Below are 17374 nucleotides of genomic sequence, written 5' to 3' on the forward strand. Positions count from 1 at the left end.
CTCCCATGGAGACCTACCTGGTGGTTTGGGGTGGGTTCCCCTTCTGGAATGGAAGTGCTGAAAGTCACTGTGTTTGGGGCTGAGACAGAAAAGGTGAGCAGAGTGTGCCCACAGATGTGGATAGTGAAAAGCTTTGCAGGAGATGAGATCTCAAGCAAGGTTTTAAAGTCCATGAGTGTGTGTAAGAATCCAGTAACCTGAGGGCCGAGGATGAAATCCTGAATTCCTTAAAGCTGCTGACAAAATGCCTCCCCTTGGGGAATGGGGGAACGAAGAAACCATTATTTCAAGCTGATTAATGGGGGACTTATGCAGAGTGAAGTAAGGTTCTTGTCCCTTTCTGCAGAGATACATCCTGGCTTGAATTCTCCTTCACACTTTCTATACAAGAGACAAAGGAATCCTATTTACCTGTACATTCAGTTTGAAGAAGTATTATATACATTAATTTTAGAAGTGTCTAGACTTGCCAACAGGTCTATAGCTTCAGAAAGAGAAAGGTTTTATTTTGAAAACAAATGTACTTTGCAAACTCTATTTCTTTTTAAAAGATTGTCTCTGGATCCATGGTAATCTCAGAGTCAGAAGAGGTCTGGCTGTGGCACAGGGCGCACTGATCGTTGTCTTGTGAAGTCACCCTCATGGAGCTGGGGTCCTGAGTTGTGATGGTTTGTGTGAATGGCCAGGGTGCCACTGCTGGGGAAACTGTACATTTCACTGAATACTTTCAGAGGGAAGGAGGAGACGTTGGCAGGGAGAAAACTTCACTTTGGGAGGGGGAAAATCCATGGTTTTATTCTTTCCCAGCTAAAACCAGAAGACATCCAGACATCGCTGCTCAGCTGTCCTGAGGAATTCGTGTTAGCAGACCTCCCACAAGCTGCTCTGTAATTATATCTTTGTTCTTCCCCTCCACCCTCTCTTTCTCTCCCCAGTGTCATCATGACAGGTGCATATAACAACTTCTTTCGAATGTTTGACCGTAACACCAAGCGGGATGTGACCTTGGAGGCATCCCGCGAGAGCAGCAAACCCCGCGCTATTCTCAAGCCCCGGAGAGTCTGCGTTGGTGGCAAACGGAGGAAAGATGACATCAGTGTCGACAGTTTGGACTTTACTAAGAAGATCTTGCACACAGCGTGGCACCCGACCGAGAACATCATTGCTATAGCAGCGACAAACAATCTCTACATATTTCAGGATAAAGTGAACTCAGAAATGCACTAGGTTTATCAATACCCCTCTGTATCTACAAACCAGCCTCTTGAGAGTTGTAAAAGGATGTGATCTTCTCAAAAATTAGGGCTTCTGTGGTGGGATTTGTAGGTTGCATCCTTTCATCCCTCAGCCTGTATCATTACTGGTGGCAAGCCAACTATTCTCATCACTGCAACTGTATGAGTAAAAGGCACGACTGCAAATCCAGCCCAGTGGTCTGTGTCGGTTCCTTAATCCCACAGGGGCACTTACACAGCTGGAGAGTGTTCTGAGGAGGTCTGGGACTCCTCAGCTCCTGTCAGTGCTTTGAGGGTCTCAGTGGTTCACAGGACCACGTCGTTCTGGTGCACTGCCTGCTTCTGCGGCCCACACTTACCACACTGTTAGAGCTTCTGCTTTAATCTTTTGATCAGTATTTCTTTTTCAGTAACATTTTTCCATCTTTCAACTAAGCTGAGCCTGTTTGTGCGCGAACGAATGAGTAGCCGCATCCCTTTGGACCACGTGGCACCTTGGAAGGGCCTCCCAAATTCCTGCTGGTGAGAAGCTGCCCTGTGTCACCTGTCCCATTCCCTTCTTTGCACTCTTGTATTATGTATTCACATTACTAACATTGTGCTTTGGCTTCCTGAGTGAATAAGCAGCTGGCTGCTGGAGTTACTCAGCCAACTTGTTTCAGGAAGTTCGTTCTTCCTCAATCTCTTTGCTCTGTTTAATATTTAGCAGCTTTCCCCCTAACTGGGCATTGCTGCTGCTCGGGGACCGGCTGCTCAAACACAGCCCAGCAGAGTTAATCCATAAGCCTACGCTGTCGCCTGGGGGGGGAGTTCTGGAAGCCTTGGCTAACAGTGCTGTCCTTGGAGGCAAATCCTGACTTCAGTGGAAGTAAAGTCACAGCTCTGCTGGCCACTCCAGGAAATCCCATGTTTGCTCAGTGCAGAATGGTTATTCTTGTCCTGGCATATGGGGAATACAAACAACGCCGTGATAGCTGTAGCTATAAGAAGAATGGTGCTGTGAGAGGTGGCTTTGCTCAGTGAACTGTGAGATGTCAGCGAGCCCAGTGCTGGGTGATGTGGGTATTCCTGGAGAAAGAGGAAAACACAAAGTCCAAACCAAACCTTCTTCCACATAAACACATCACTGTGAGATCTATAGCTCTTACAGATCTGTCTTTGCTTTCAAATGAATAGGATGAAAGTACATGGAATTATGTGCTCCATTTGGGAAGTCCATGGGAACAGTGTAGTGCTAGGAGAACTTCAAGCACAAGAAAGTTCTGTCTGCCTCCCTAACAGCTCTGGAAGAAAAACTGATATCCCAAAGGATTTCTTCACAAATCACAAACACGAGAGCACAGCTGAGATGATGGCGTTAATGAGCCCATATTAAACTCCTCAGAAAAAAAAACAACAACAAAACAAAACCATTTCTTTAAGCCATTATGCACTGATGTCTTTGGTAAGTGGAGAACAGACTGATAAAGGGATCTGCATGCTTTCCTGTTTGTTTTGGAGGAAAGGATGGGTGAAAAGCTACTTTAAAGACCTGAAAAAGCCTGTGGCTCTTTTATAAGACATCTTAACACAACACGCCAAACCTGTCTGAAGTTTTCTACATCAGTGCTGTACATTTTGTGTGTGGAAGCACAAACGCACGCGCATTGGTTTCCAGCCATACTGAACACATCCGGTACAAATCGTGTGGGTGAATTTGAAGGGAATGAGGAACGTTTGTTTATTAGATGCTGTGTGCTCCAGCAGGCACGGACAGGATGTGTACATATTTACTCTAACGAGATTCAACAAAACCGCTTTTTTTCCTTGTAAAGAGGTTTAAGGATGTGGTAAGTCGTATAGAAAAGTTGCTCATGCCAAACTGCTGCTTAAGGGCGTCATTCGATTTCTTTGACTTCTGGCCTCCTCATTAACCTTTGCAAATCTTTGCAGCTCAAAAAAAAATTGCTTTGAGCTCATATTGGCATTTACAGGTAGAAGTTCTGTAAGACATGTATTTAGCCTTCACCGTGCTCAAGTAAGAGCCTATAGATAACTTACTATAAAGCAGCTCTTAATACAACTCCTTTCTTTTTTCTTTCCTTTTTAATTTGAAGTACCTTACCCTGTTACAGCTCTGGGTACCAAAAAGATCATGTTAAAATTAAAGAAATAAAAATATCTTCGGAGCTTTATAAAACTAATGAAACACCCAACCAAAATAACACGGAGTGGTTACAGAGGAAGTAAATAGAAATCTCTCAAAGACCAGTATTCATTCACATCTTTGACTTTGCTACTACAGTTGTTTCCTGGTCTTCTTGAATGTACGGAAAGTTAACATCGTCATTGTGAACGTTTCCAACTTTCTTTCTCTTTTTAGTTTGAGCTTTCAGTGGTGTAGAGTAAATGATGGTAAAGTCGGTAAATCTGATTGTTTTGAAAGCTGTTGTTCATGGCTGCATTCTTTGTGTTGCACAAATTAGCTAACTGTTGTTGAATAAAAATATAAATATGTTAATACCAGCTTTTTCAATAAAATACAACCAAAAAAAGGCACAAGTAGATGACTTCAAGGCACAGCTTATTTTTAAGCTAGGTGTGAGAGACCCGTTAGGCTCCTTTTACAAAGCAGGGAAGTCACAGGGATCAAAGCAAGAGACTGAAGCGTGTTGGGGCGAGTGGGGGAGCAAACGTAGGGAGTGACTTCCTGGCTCAGCACGATGAGCAGCGCACGCACAGACCGTGCAGCTGGAGACGCACTTTCACTCCCCACCTTGGGCTGCAGCCCAGGTTGTGGTATGTTATGCCCTCAGAGATGTGCACCGCAGTCTCCTACAGGTGGAACAAGGGATGCACAGTGCGAGGGAACGCACGTAACCATGGGCAAAACCCGCAGCCACGTGGTTCATTCCCACTGACCGTGAGGACGGGCTGCTGCGCTGCACAGGGATCCCAGGTGTCCTCCCAGGAAGCAGCAGCCAGAGGGCTGTCAGCAGAGGAGCAGCTCCCCTTCTCTTCACCACCTTTCCTTTTAGCCTCTGCCCTAGGGGCAATAAAAGCCCACCAACCAACCTAACCCAAACAAGCTGGTTTGGCACACAAACTAAAGGCTCGCTCAGGGCTTCACTCCCAGTCCCGACTGCTGCCCAATTATCCCATGCCACCATGAGGCTTTACCCTGACCTTGGGCTTTTATTCTGAATCTCAACCAGCCAACCCTGCCTGCATGTTCCATACAGAGCCAGCGGCTTGGGATCCTTGGGACCTCAGCACACACACGTGTTACACCCCAAGAGGCTGAGTCAGCTCCTGTGCTGGATGCAGACCAGGGTGCATTTGCCTCTGCTGTTAGATGATGCAGGGTAATGCTTGCGCAGCTCTCCCAGAGCTTACATGCTAATTCCATCCTCCCCCCTTCCCATCTTGGGAAGACCCGGTCAATCCCCCTCATTTAGGTGGGCAAACATGGCTTGATACCGAAGAGAGGAATCTCAGCTGAAAACCAATACATCAAGCAATTCACTATTTACCCTTCCAGTTTCCCTTCTTATCCCCAAATGCCTAGCACAAGCAGGATCCAGATGGCCAACTCGTCTGCTCGTGAAATATTCACAAAAGCCTATTTAGTAGCAGCATACAACAATTTAACCTTTTGTGGAATGGGGATGGGAAGAACGCTGATATGAACTGGTTTCCCCATTTGCAGCCAGCAGTCACCCTGCTTTCAGGTAGAGTTGCATCCTTTGAACTTTTCTAAGGTTGTGATAAGTAATCATTGCTAAGAGTGCAAGTATAAGGATTGTTTTCAGTAACATTATTGCCATCAATTTGCTCCCACTCCCAACAGCAATCCTTTTCCATTTGCTGCCTTCTCAGTAAGTTGCATTAAGTCTAAAATTAGACATGAATTCACTTATCTTTCCCATGTGGTAGAACCTCAGAAGGCAGCAGGATCACTGGAGGGAATAAAGAGATAAAGAATTAGGCCTAATTTTTTTAGCAGCTTGGAACAGGGTTCCTTGGTTTTGTGAAGCCATGAAACAGCATGGATGGTCAAAGTGCACGGCAGTGTGACACGGATCCTGGAAAGTGTTGCTTGGCAGTGAAAGCTTTTAATAGCAGTGATTTTCTTGTTTTAATTCTCTCTGAAATTGGACTAGAATCAAACTTTCACTCACATGAAGGTGAGCACAACTCCTTGATTGAGTTCGTAAGTCGAGACTGAGATGCCAGGCATTGGTGACGAAGCACCTGACAGAGCAAACTCTTGTGTTCCTACAGCTATAAAAGCTTCCCCAAACACAGCTCACCCCGTCAAGGTACAGGTAACTACTTGTCTTGCCATTTGCTAAGCAAAGACAGTCAGTGAGTAGGACAAGACATTTAAACCAACGTTTCCATTAAACAATTATTTTATCACAGTGACTAGATGTGTTCCATACGGGCGCTCAAAAGAACAACACCCATGGTAGTGACCATTAAAGAATGCCCGATATTTTTCTGCACTCTGTCTGAAAACTAACACTGGTACTGTGGGCATGCTGACCCGTGAGATTCCCCAAGCAGATACTAACTTTAATTACAGGACCAAGTTCTTCTATTGGCAATGCTGGCACTGTGAGTTGTCTGATGCAGGAGACAAGGCTCACAGTAAATCTGCGCACATCTCGAGCTGTGTTGTGTAAGAGGTGGGGAGGAGAGCAGAGCCATTTCCACTATCACCTACCTGACCCACTGTCACCCTCTGACATCTCTGTAACACAGTGTGAGAGGAGCAGCTGCGGTCTCCATTTCTCACAGCTATTGATCCAGGCTTCTGCAAACCCAGATAGATGCTGCTGCATCAATTGCGTTGTGTCAACAGTATTAACATTCCCTCTGCTGCCTTAACAGCTAAAGACTTACTTTGGAGCAGAACACGTCACGCTGCCTTCCTCCAACATTTTTTGAATGAACAGGGCTTGGACAGGCTTCTAAAAAACAGCTGTTTGGGGCAGTTGCTGCAATACTGCTTATGAACCTCCAGCAATCCAGTGCTACCCTTAAAGCTAGTATCTCCTCATCCCATTGTGGGGCTGCAAGAAAGGTCTGTTTGCACAGCTTGTCCCCAGGAAAAGCTTGCCCTACCCAGACAGCCTCAAACTCAGACTCTCCCAAAATCCATCTCTCATCAAAGGGCAGAGTTGGCTTTTGCTCAAGAATGGCAACTGCAGCTTGAAGCTATGGAAGTTGGGGGACAGAAACAATTTCCCTTGTTATCACCATGCTGTCACATCCCCTAAGTGCCCCCATGCTGCCTCCATGCCTGCTCTCTGCTATGCATTCCACGTTCCCCTTTTAGCCTCGGATCACACAGCGTGGCCAGAAGCCACCAAAAGCACACCGGGTCCCTTCTGGAGGCAGCAGGAGCAGTTCTGGTCAGTGTGCTGCTGAGTGCCATCATCTCCCCATGTCCTCAGCTGTCACAGATGAACAACCCATTTGCCAGTGCAGCGTATTTCAAGTGGAAGATTTACAGAATCTGAGAGTTTGTATCTTAGCAACCACCAGGGCATCAAGGAAGCAGTTTAACTGCTTAAGTTTTCAATTAAAAAACATCACAAACATGCACAGACCACAGGGCCATCACAGTGCTGCATCAGGAGAGAAGTGACCCTGAGCCACAACCCTCCCCAGCACAGACAGACTGGGTGGTGGCACAGCCCCCACCTACAGCACCGGATGGATCTCCTGCAGGAGATGAGGCATGGGAAGGGCTTCTTTTTGCAGAGAAACCCTGAGGTTTCATTGGCTGGTCTCAGAGGAGCCAAAACAAGATTCCCTGCTTTTCAAGAGAGAATAGAGATCTCCCACAATAAGAATCCAGAGTGAAACAGGCACGGAGTGACCTTCATGAGATGATGCAGTGCATCTTCTCCCTGCTTTGTGCAACCTGGAGACCTTTCCTCAGTTCTCAGTTTCCCTCCTCTACAAACTGTAGTTACTTTGCACAGAAAAGTAGGTCATGTTCCATTGCTGTACTTCATAGGCAGCCCTGGAATCAAGTCAGAGAACATCAGACATTGCGGGGTGGGCACTCACAGCCTTCCACGGGGCTGAGAAAGGTGGCAACTCTTGTCTTTCCTACACTTGCCTCATGGATGCACTATGCTGGAGAAACTGTATGTAATAAGGCAAAATGCAAACAAAAAAGAAATTCTGTCAGGACAGCTACCAGTCCCAAAGAAGACCGGTGCTGGATGAGAACTGTGATATAAGGCACAGTGCATGCATGGACTCTAAGTGCTCTGAGCTGCAAGACAGATGGGCTGCCCTGGGCTGAAGAAACCTCAGGATATAGGATTGAAAGATTCCCATGGAGACCCAGTTTTGAAACAACGATTAAAGGCCAGTTGAACTGTTACTAGAAGCTGCATTAGGAGAGATTAATCATCTTCCATTTACAACTCCAGGAAAGCATCTTCTCTACAGAGCAGACTGAAAAATCTGCTTATTGCAAAACCGTTTGCTGGGATCACCACCAGTCTCTCATGCCAGCGCAGGCATACAAGCGCTGCTCGAGCAGTAGTAACTGGATGTGGTGACTGTGAAAAAGTTTGCCAATTCCTTAAATATTTCTTGCCAGTATGTGCTTTGAACAGTGTTTAACAGAATGAACTAAAATTGCTCTGCACAACACCAAGAAATAATCTGGATTTTGACGGAGTATTTGATTGGATTATTATTAGATTATTCAGCCAGCGATACCCACCCTGACCTTGGGCTGGCAGATTGAGCTTTGATTCCACAGATTCTTGATCAGAATTCCATCTGTTCAAGGAGACTTTCAGAGCATCCAAGCCCTATTAGAATAACATTTCCATTACTTAATTAATTGTTTGAAGCTATTCTCAGTGATTACTTACTGAAGTTATAGTTTGTCACCTGAGGCAACAGAATGTATTGTTGTCGTGGAAACATCTCTGCTGTCACCGGCTCTGAATAGAGAGGGAGGAACAGGAGAGGGAACTGAAGAAGCGAGGCTTTGTTGAAATGCCTCACTCTTGAAAGTGAACAATTATTTCAGATAAAGCCAGGGATGCAGTGCACACAGATCTCTGAGAGAGGAGGGGTCAGCGGGTTTGGTTTGAGTCCTTTCTTCTGCAGTGAGACACAGCTGCCCTGCACCGCCACCCCCATGGCCAACAGCAACACCCACAAGGCCCCTCCTGCTGCCAAACACGCTGCTGCTACAGAAAGGTCCTGCTGTCCTCAAAAACAGAAGAACTTCGTAACAACCTGCCATCGCCTCTCTACTTCATTTGGAAGATACTAAACTCTGACTTCTGGGATTTGTTGTGTCAGCCTTTACCTGGTGTGTGACTCTCACACAGCCCTTCTGCTTTCCCCACATCTGCACACTCATTTCTAGTGCGTGCACACCTGAAGAGAGCTGCAGCCAGAATTCCCTTAGAACAGCACATCTTCTACCAAAGTTTGAACACTGACACAGATTTTCTCTCCTTATTGTTCAGGTAACACAAAGTTAGTAAAAGGATTTAATCTAGATAAACCCTGATATTTTTGCTTCTAACACATGAAAGTAGCAGAGAATGCCATCTCTACCAGAACAGACATTGGGACTGCATGTTGTCACCACACAAATTACAAGAGCAAACAGTGCTGATTAACACCACCAAGTTTTTGTTATAAAAACCTCCTCAAAATGCTGCTGAACTACAAGGCAGCCAGAGAGTGCCTCTCACAAGACAGCTGTGCCTTCTTTTGTACACTCCTAGTTTACCATTACAGTATGCTGGCACATTATTACAGTCTCAGATTGAAGTGTGTGGTGACAACTTTGCTAGTTACTGCTTGTAACTTGGTGGGGTGGCTTGAAATTGGGCCTATAGATAGTTATCTATTTTTTATTTACTAATTGTGTTTTCTCCCTGAAATGGAGTAAAAGCAGAACGTGATTCTTTTGTTCGCCGGTGCCCTCTGGAGACAGCAGCTGAGGGAAAGAAAGCGCAAAGTGAACCTGGAGTGCCACCTGATGGCACCGCATTAAAACCACACAGGCTGTGCGTTGGCACGAGAAGGGGCAGGCACCCTGTAACGCACACGAAGTACCATCTTCTTGCAAAAAATACCAAATATGTTGAGCAAACAAGCACACAGAGGCTCCAAATTAAAAAAAAAAGATCCCCAACCTAATGCTGAAATGTAAATGCAACAAGTAGGTGATTTACCTCATCACAAAGGTTGAAAGTTCCACCTCTGACATTAACACTAGGTTTTAAGATGACAGCATCACAAACACCGTGTGCCCACACAACCATTATGTGCAAATCTGCTTCTTCTGCTTCATAGACAAAAAACATTTCAGTTCTCTTCCTGGCCGCATCCAGTGGGCTCTGCAATATGATCTCAGAGGAGATGCACCTAAGAGCTGGCAATAAAACTTCATGTTATTTGATTACTACGTCCAGCAGCAGCTTCCAAGGAACAACCCACTGCACCACTCTCTGCTTTTATATTTAATTTCTCCCATTGCTAAGTGTTTCTTTACCTGTTTTTCAGCCTCCCAGCAGCAATCCCAGCCAGACAATACCATCAATAAAAGATGTACCAGCTCTAAGCAGAACTCCTACCCACACCAGAGTCAGGAGAACAGGGACATTAACACACCAAAACACTGAGCAGGCATTCCTGCACATATCCTGCTCTGGTTTCCATTATTAGTTGCAGGTGGGAAAGCTAAGAACTAATTGTGCTCAGCCTCACTTGTTAAATCTATTTCCCCACACAAAATTTTGGGAAAGCCCTTTCTTTTTTATTTTGTAATGGTGCTGCAGAAGGGGGAGGATACAGCAAACTATGAGTGACAGATCTATTCCAAAAGGCTGGATTTGTTCTGCATGAAACTAACTGAACCATCTTCAAACAGGTCGTACCATCAGTCTCCAGGACTACATCTATTAGCCCAGATCAGGCTGTGAATGTCCAGGCTGCAGAATCAGGCTTAAATTACCAGTGTTTCATTGCTTCTGTAGGTATGTTTGAATCTGGGGGCCCTCTGTCTGCAGCCAACTGTGAGAAACTTGTCCTTCTGGAGGAGTAGTGAGAACACACTGGAAAACATCAGAGTTTTGCTGCTTTGTTTTCTGTCTTGAAAAGGAGGAATTCATGTTTCAACCCACAGGCCACCTGAACTACAACAAAGACGGGGATCGAGGGTAAGAAATTCTACCTGACAGAAGAGGTTGGGGATGGACTGCCAACCTCCAGTCCCGAGGATACAAGGTTTTGTCAGGAAAGCCCCAGGATGTGTTTTTATACTGAAGTGTCAGATATGGCTCTGTTGCAAGAACTGCATGCACTGACTACACATCCTATATACAAACATGCTCCATCTTACTCGTGCTCAGCTTGCACCTGTTTCTTGACTGAACTGCTGACTATCAATAATCTATTTTATGTTTTGTCTTGGGAAGTATGATAACACACTCCTTCAGTAAAATTGCAAAGAAATTCCTGGCCTTGTTATCAGTTTCATGCCCTTCAGAGGGCACCTATCTTTGGAACTGCTTGTAATTCATCATGTTTTCAAAACTAAGAAAATAATAAATGTAGAATTAATTGAATAATTAACAGCAGTTGCCACATTATCATAGAATTGTAAAATCACTAAGGTTGGAAAAGATCTCCAAGATCATCCATTCCAACCATCCACCTACTACTACTATTTTCCCCCCTAAACCACTGGCCCTCAGTACAACATCTTCAACACCTCCAGGGACAGTGACTTCACCACCTCCCTGGGCAGCTGAAGGGAACTGTTGATCTCTGATTGACCACCTGAAGCAAGCAATGAGTCAGCTGTGGGAGCACAGGTGAAGGCAATTCACTTGTGCTACCAGAAGGGGCAGAGCCTAGCTGCACCTCTCCTAGATCCCATTTAAGTGCTGACTGCCACCGAGGAAGGATTTTTTTCTGAAGATTACTCCTTGTGGAGTTTTCTGCAAGCCTACGACACTGGTGAGCATTTCCAATTATTTTTATTATCTTTCCACTGTTATAATCTTACTAAGCCTAACCTCTGTATACTTACTGATTGTACAGCAGCCTATTCCACTGCCTCACCACTCTTTTGGGTAAGAACTTTTTTACTGCTATCCAACCTGAGCCTCCCCTGGTGTAACTTGAGGCCATTCCCTCTAGTCCTATTGCTAGTTATGAGAAAGAAAAGGCCGACCCCATCTCACCACAACCTCCCTTTGAGAAATTGCAGAGAGCTATATGTTCTCCCTGAGCCTCCTCTTTTCTGCACTGAATGATCCCAGCTCCCCCAGCTGCTCCCCATAAGACTTGTGCTGCAGGCCCTTCTTTGAACACACTCCAGGACCTCGATGTCTGCCTTGTAATGAGGAGCCCAAAACTGAACGCAGTATCTGAGGAGTGGCCTCACCAGAGCTGAATGCAGGGGGACAATTACTTCCCCTGTCGTGCAGGCAGCACTATTCTTATATAAGCTAGGATGCCACTGGTCTTCTTGGAGACATGGGCACACTGCTGGCTCATGTTTAGCTGAGCGTCAACCAAGTCTCCCAAGTCCCTTTCTTCCACGCAGTCTTACGGCTGCTCTGCCCCAAGTCTGTAGCATTGCCTGGGGTTCTTGTGGCCAAAGTGCAGAACGTGGTACTTGGTCTTATGGAACTTGAGACACTGCCTCTCCAGTCCATCTTCGGAAGATGGACTGTTTGGAATATAAAGCTGTAGCACGTAGCAGTAGAACAGTTATTTTATGCTGCTTGCCAGCAAGATTTGCTGTTGCAAGAAACAGCCTCTGCAAAAACACTGAGCCCAGGACTGCAACTGTTTAAGTATTAGCAGTTACATTTTGTCAGCTACAATTAAGAAGTATCTGCTAAAAACATTTTGGAACACTATTATTAGACAGGTAAGAAAGTGGAATACCCATACATCATATTACTGTTATCTTATTTTCCCATTTAAAAAAATAGAAATATTAAGGAACACTTGAGAAACAGACAAGAATTTAACCTTCTGGACCTACATTCAGCTATGTCAACATAGAGATGTAATTGTTAGTGCATCTCCACCTTTTCTGCAAATACAAGGAGGGAGGAAACTCCACAGTTGCTTCATGACAAAAACCCAAATTCTCCTTTAAGAAGCTCCCACCTCTGTATATTTATTACAAAGAAAAAGTGATTATATAGGTAAAGATAACAAAAAAGCTTTATGCCATTCCTACCATACTTATGCTAAAGGTTCTCTGCTGTTGCAGTGAGTTGGTCAAAATTGTTTTCTTTCCGCCCTGAGGTCTGGAAGCTGACACAGGCACTATGCATTAGAAGGGCAGCTCCCTGATGTCACTGGGATTCAAAGTCCTACTCAGCAGTTCATCCTGGGCTGAAGTACAAAGACAGGCAAAGATTAGAGGTGTTGCACGCAGATAGCAGCTTCAGAAAATTTAGCTCATCTCACTTGTCTCTACTTAACAAATGAATAATTTTTATCTCCTAACAATTTCCTAAGAAATGCTAAAGTAGAATTCTTGAAGTTGTTGGAGTTAAGCCTTGTAATAGTATTGTTATAGATGGGAACTGAACTACCTGGATTAAGCCTTTTGTCTCAGTGGCAGAGCAACCATTTATAAATTTCCAGAGAAATCAATAAAACTACATGCTACTTCTTGCAACACTTTCCACATCTGACTTCATCACATTTTCCAGGATATACATCAACTTCTTCAAAACACACCAATTAGCCAATAAATTGACATCCTTGTGCAGAATAAAAGCTTAAATAAAAAGATGATGCCTATTTTTTCCCCTCCTGACAAACACATGAACAGAAGTTTTAAATTTATGCACATATAAGGAAATTTAAAGAAAAAAAAAAAAAAAGCATCTTTAGAACTTAACATTTCAGAGCCAGGAATACCATTTGGGTATTCAAATGAAGCCTACTGATAGTCCAGGAGGAAAAAAAAAAAAAAAAAAAAAGGAAAAGTAAAGGCAAAGTATGGCTTATTTGCTGCCAAAAGCCAAGAGAAAATCAGGTAAACTGATCTTTGCCAAAATTAACACATTTGCCTGCAAATCACACTATTTATTTCTTCAAGGCTAACAGTTTTCGAAACTAAAAGCACCTTTAGAACACAATTCTACTTTAAAGATTCTCTGATAGGTTCCAATGTGACCAGGTCTGCAACACCAGGCTCAGCTAAGTGCCTGAGATTCAGGCAGCCTTGCTTGTAGATGCTTGCTTGTCTTTGAATTCTATCTGCAGCTTGATCCTGATATTCAAAAGGGTGCCAATGGCTGGAGTGCAATCAAATGCCCCATTTTTCTAAGTTTCTCCTTCTCAATCAATTTTCAGTGACCGTGTTTCCCTCATGCTCTCTAAATTTATGACAGGTATGGAAAGGCAAAAAGATATTAATGTAGAAAGAGTGAAAGAGAAGTCAGGGAAACAGAATGATTCTATGCAGCATAGAATCACAAGGTTGGAAATGACCTACAAGATCATCTAAGTCCAACCATCTCCTCATCACCTTTGCCACCACAAGCACTAAACCATATCATGCAGCACATCATCCAGACACCTGATGCACAATGTCATCCAAGCACTCAAAAGGCAGGAAGTCACAATGAAAGCGAAACTTGCAGTATGTCTAGATTCTATAGCTACAAAAAACTTGGCCTGGTACACTCTGGTTTTACTGGTAGCTTGAAGTAATGTGAAGTACAACTTCAGGCAGCTTAGAGCATAAAACTGCATGTTCTAGATTGTGTTTTCCAATGAAAGCTGTTTGTCATCAGTGCAACATGAACAACTGCTCAAAATGTCAAAGCGTAACAAACACACATTGTACCCATTTAATCAAGCTTGTATTTTATATTTATTTGCACAATAGAAATTATTCAACAGACATTCTATTTCAGTTTCCAACGTAGACTTCTACATACTATGTTCAGTTGCTTTGGCTTGTCTGTTCCAGTACAATACCAGTCCTACCATACGGTGTTTGTCATTCACGCACCAGCATGGATTATACCTTAGTGTCAGAATGTAGCTATCACAGCCATTAGAACAAACAGCTTGTTCTGTAAAGAATATTTAATGCAAAATCAAAGCTTGAGAGCATTTTACTACCTTGCTGGGGTGTGAAATGGTGTACCCTTCCAAAAAAAGATTGAAATCACCAATTTCTGGACAAGAACTGAAGCAATACGTTTTTTACACAGATATCACCACCAGGAATGGATTATATGATCACCTTTTTCTACAATACACCAAATAAATACAAGCAATATGTGCAACATAAGCTATTATCAACTACCTACTATAAATCATACCTGTGAAAATACATAGGAGCATGTTGTGAATATTTAAAGAGTAAAGTGCTTTAACACAGAGCAAGAGAATCTACCTAGTGTCCTATCACAGGCAAACAACGTGTTCATTTGGGACAGAATAGTCTCCATGCAATTAGTCAGCAGCAATGCCCTGCATTCTTTTATAACATGAAATCAGTATAAAACACTTCAGTCATATTGGGCTTAAAGTCAAGATACAGTGTTTACACTTACAAAACTCAACCAATGCTCTATGTTTGCATACGTTTTAAGCATTGCTACAGCAGGGTGGTTTTGTGTTTATTTTTCTTTTTAAGAAGCCAAACCTTTGGTAGTGTAAATGCAGCGTACATCGAGGATGCCACTGGACCACAATGAGCTCATTATGCAGCTGACAGGAATGGAAAGAAGAAAAAATCAAAAACAAATTTAATGGCTTTATGCACTGTGCTCCTCCAGTCATGCTCTATTTTCACATGCCGCCCTGCAGGTAGGAGTTTAGACATGCAATTCAAGCAAGTGATTGCTTTCAGTTCAAAGACAGGCCATTTACTGCCAAGACGACCTTCCAGAATTGTGCTGAATTCAATTATACTTCCCTGCCTCAAGTTCAACAACACTTTCTTAAACTCACTGCTTGCTTTCAGCACAATATCTTTGGTTATATCATCTTCCTCCATCAACTTGGTTCCATTTTTGCTACTGAAAGGCATACCCACAGTTATTTCAAATTTGTACCGATCGAACATTTTCATGTGGCACTTATGCTTTGTCAGGTACTTGAGACGGCACAACTCTTCCTCCTCCATAGTGACGTTTTTGGGGTCACAAAGAGGGTAGGTTTCACCATACAAGCACCTCATCCAATCGCCAATAAACAGTGGAAGCATGTTTATTGCAGATTCTGCACTATTGTCAATTTCTGTCACACGCACGTATTTGAACCGCCCAGTCCAAGTCACTCTGTGTCCTTCCAGGTGGCTACATAAAATCTGAGTACGTGCCATATTGGTCTCCTTCCACGATCGGGGTCCACAGAGGAAGGCATACTGATTCCATGTCAAGGTGGAGTTGTAAACTTTCATTCCTTCTGATCGATACACATAGAACCAACAAAACAACACCACAGCTGTAATCCACACCAAAATGAGTTTCACAATTGAGCTTCGTGTGAGGGATTTAACCATATCTACTACAGAGAAGTTGACTTTTGTCCACCATCGGAAGAGCAAAGGAACAGCACACAAAACTAGAGTCACTACAATTTTCATGAGCTCCAGAGACACGAACCACTTAATGAAATGGACCAGACACATCAGCGCGATGCCTACACCTAGCACTGGGAGTGCAAAGAGAAACAGGAAGTACCCAATGGATGCACGGACCAGGCCAATGCCAGAGGACTCCCGCAGAATGACCACGGAGAGTTCACACCACATGAAGCAGACCAGATATGGGACCAGGTAACAGTAGGTGCCTTTAAAATTTCGCAGTTGTGCCATTCTAAAGAAAAGATAGAACAAATACAAAAACAAAAGGCACGGGACGCTTACATTGATCACAAAAAGATGGCCTACGGGAACAGTAAAGAAGGTTTTACCTAAGAATTTCAAGAAGCCAAAATTCCCAGGTAATATCTGCAACAGGGATAAGCAACCTGCTGCTATCTCAGTCATTAGAGCTCTTCGCGTGTATGGCTCTGCACACGTGCTTAAACTCATGTAACTTGTCACTGTGAAGAAAACTGAGACAATAGCTAACTCTGAGCATGGTATACAGTCCTTGCTTGCTATAGGGAAGGAAAAAATCACAAAGAATACTGAGAGTAAAAAATAAATGTAGGGCTCTAAGTGATTCCACCCAAAGTTCACCTCAGCCTGCTCAACATCTAGGTTTGGTTCAAAACGAAGCAGTAAGTCAGTCAAAGTGCGGAAGTTTTCCCAGGCCTTACTGTCCTGAAAAACTTTCAGTGTGCAAATCACCATAGAAATGAAGGACAAATAGAATATAACTAACGGAATAATGAAGGCAAAAAAATCAATTGTCAGATTACTGATGATGAAGAAGAAGATGAGAGCATTGATGTGATGTGTCGGAATAATGGTAGACAGCCAATGCATTCCTGCCTTTGATGCAATATCTATGAGATATTCTTTAATTTCCATTATGGCATGAAGAGGGTATTTTACAACCTAGAAAGAGAGAAAGAAGCATTTTATTTAAGAGCAGTTTTGTACTGGTACACCACAGATATTAACTGAAGCAGCAGCAGCCAGTTGTCTAATCTCAGTTGACATGAAAAGATTTTTATTCTGAAAGAGTGTTGCCAATAATGTGACTTTATGTTGTCTGATATTATTAGCTCTATTTTGATTAATTCAGTCAGGTGAAACGCAGAGGCTATTTTGATTGCAAGGAAGATGAATTTCATTACCTTTGACACGTAATTAAACGGCTTCCTAGTCAAATGCTCTGCTAACTTCACACTGAAGACAACACAGAACCGTAGCCCTGTAGTTTAGCTTACATCATCACTTGAGCTGTGAGCAATGTAAGTTTTAAAACATTTAACTCTACCACTCTTCTGCAAAGAGCATGTTATACACTCCGATTGTATGCACTTGCAGAAAGTCTTTATAGTCGTGTTTTGTCTTTAAAAGATCCTTTCCACATACCTACAGATGCAGCTGTCAAAATCTATTTTATAAACAGCAGAAAATCACTGTAGATAATCTTAAAATTTTACCCATCTCACATGGCATTTTCCTTTACAATTATACAGCAATA

At 43.4% G+C, this 17374-nt stretch overlaps 2 protein-coding genes across 14 annotated transcripts in view; one reads left to right on the forward strand and one right to left on the reverse strand.

The window, feature by feature from the left end:
* The window catches only part of PPP2R2C (protein phosphatase 2 regulatory subunit Bgamma), a 169986-nt gene extending 167355 nt beyond the window's left edge, over positions 1-2631 (forward strand). For all 9 annotated transcript variants that reach the window (XM_052681809.1, XM_052681814.1, XM_052681818.1 and 6 more), the window contains one exon: positions 936-2631. In XM_052681809.1, the coding sequence (XP_052537769.1) occupies positions 936-1227 (292 nt within the window). In that variant the 3' untranslated portion in view covers positions 1228-2631. The remainder of the gene's footprint in view (positions 1-935) is intronic.
* An 11475-nt stretch (positions 2632-14106) lies between these two features.
* Positions 14107-17374, reverse strand: part of WFS1 (wolframin ER transmembrane glycoprotein) — a 32005-nt gene continuing 28737 nt past the window's right edge. For all 5 annotated transcript variants that reach the window (XM_052682207.1, XM_052682206.1, XM_052682205.1 and 2 more), the window contains one exon: positions 14107-16779. In XM_052682207.1, coding sequence (XP_052538167.1) covers positions 14971-16779 — 1809 coding nt within the window. In that variant the 3' untranslated portion in view covers positions 14107-14970. The remainder of the gene's footprint in view (positions 16780-17374) is intronic.

This window comes from Tympanuchus pallidicinctus, unplaced genomic scaffold, assembly GCF_026119805.1.
Source record: "Tympanuchus pallidicinctus isolate F22 unplaced genomic scaffold, pur_lepc_1.0 scaffold2, whole genome shotgun sequence".
NCBI lineage: Eukaryota > Metazoa > Chordata > Aves > Galliformes > Phasianidae > Tympanuchus > Tympanuchus pallidicinctus.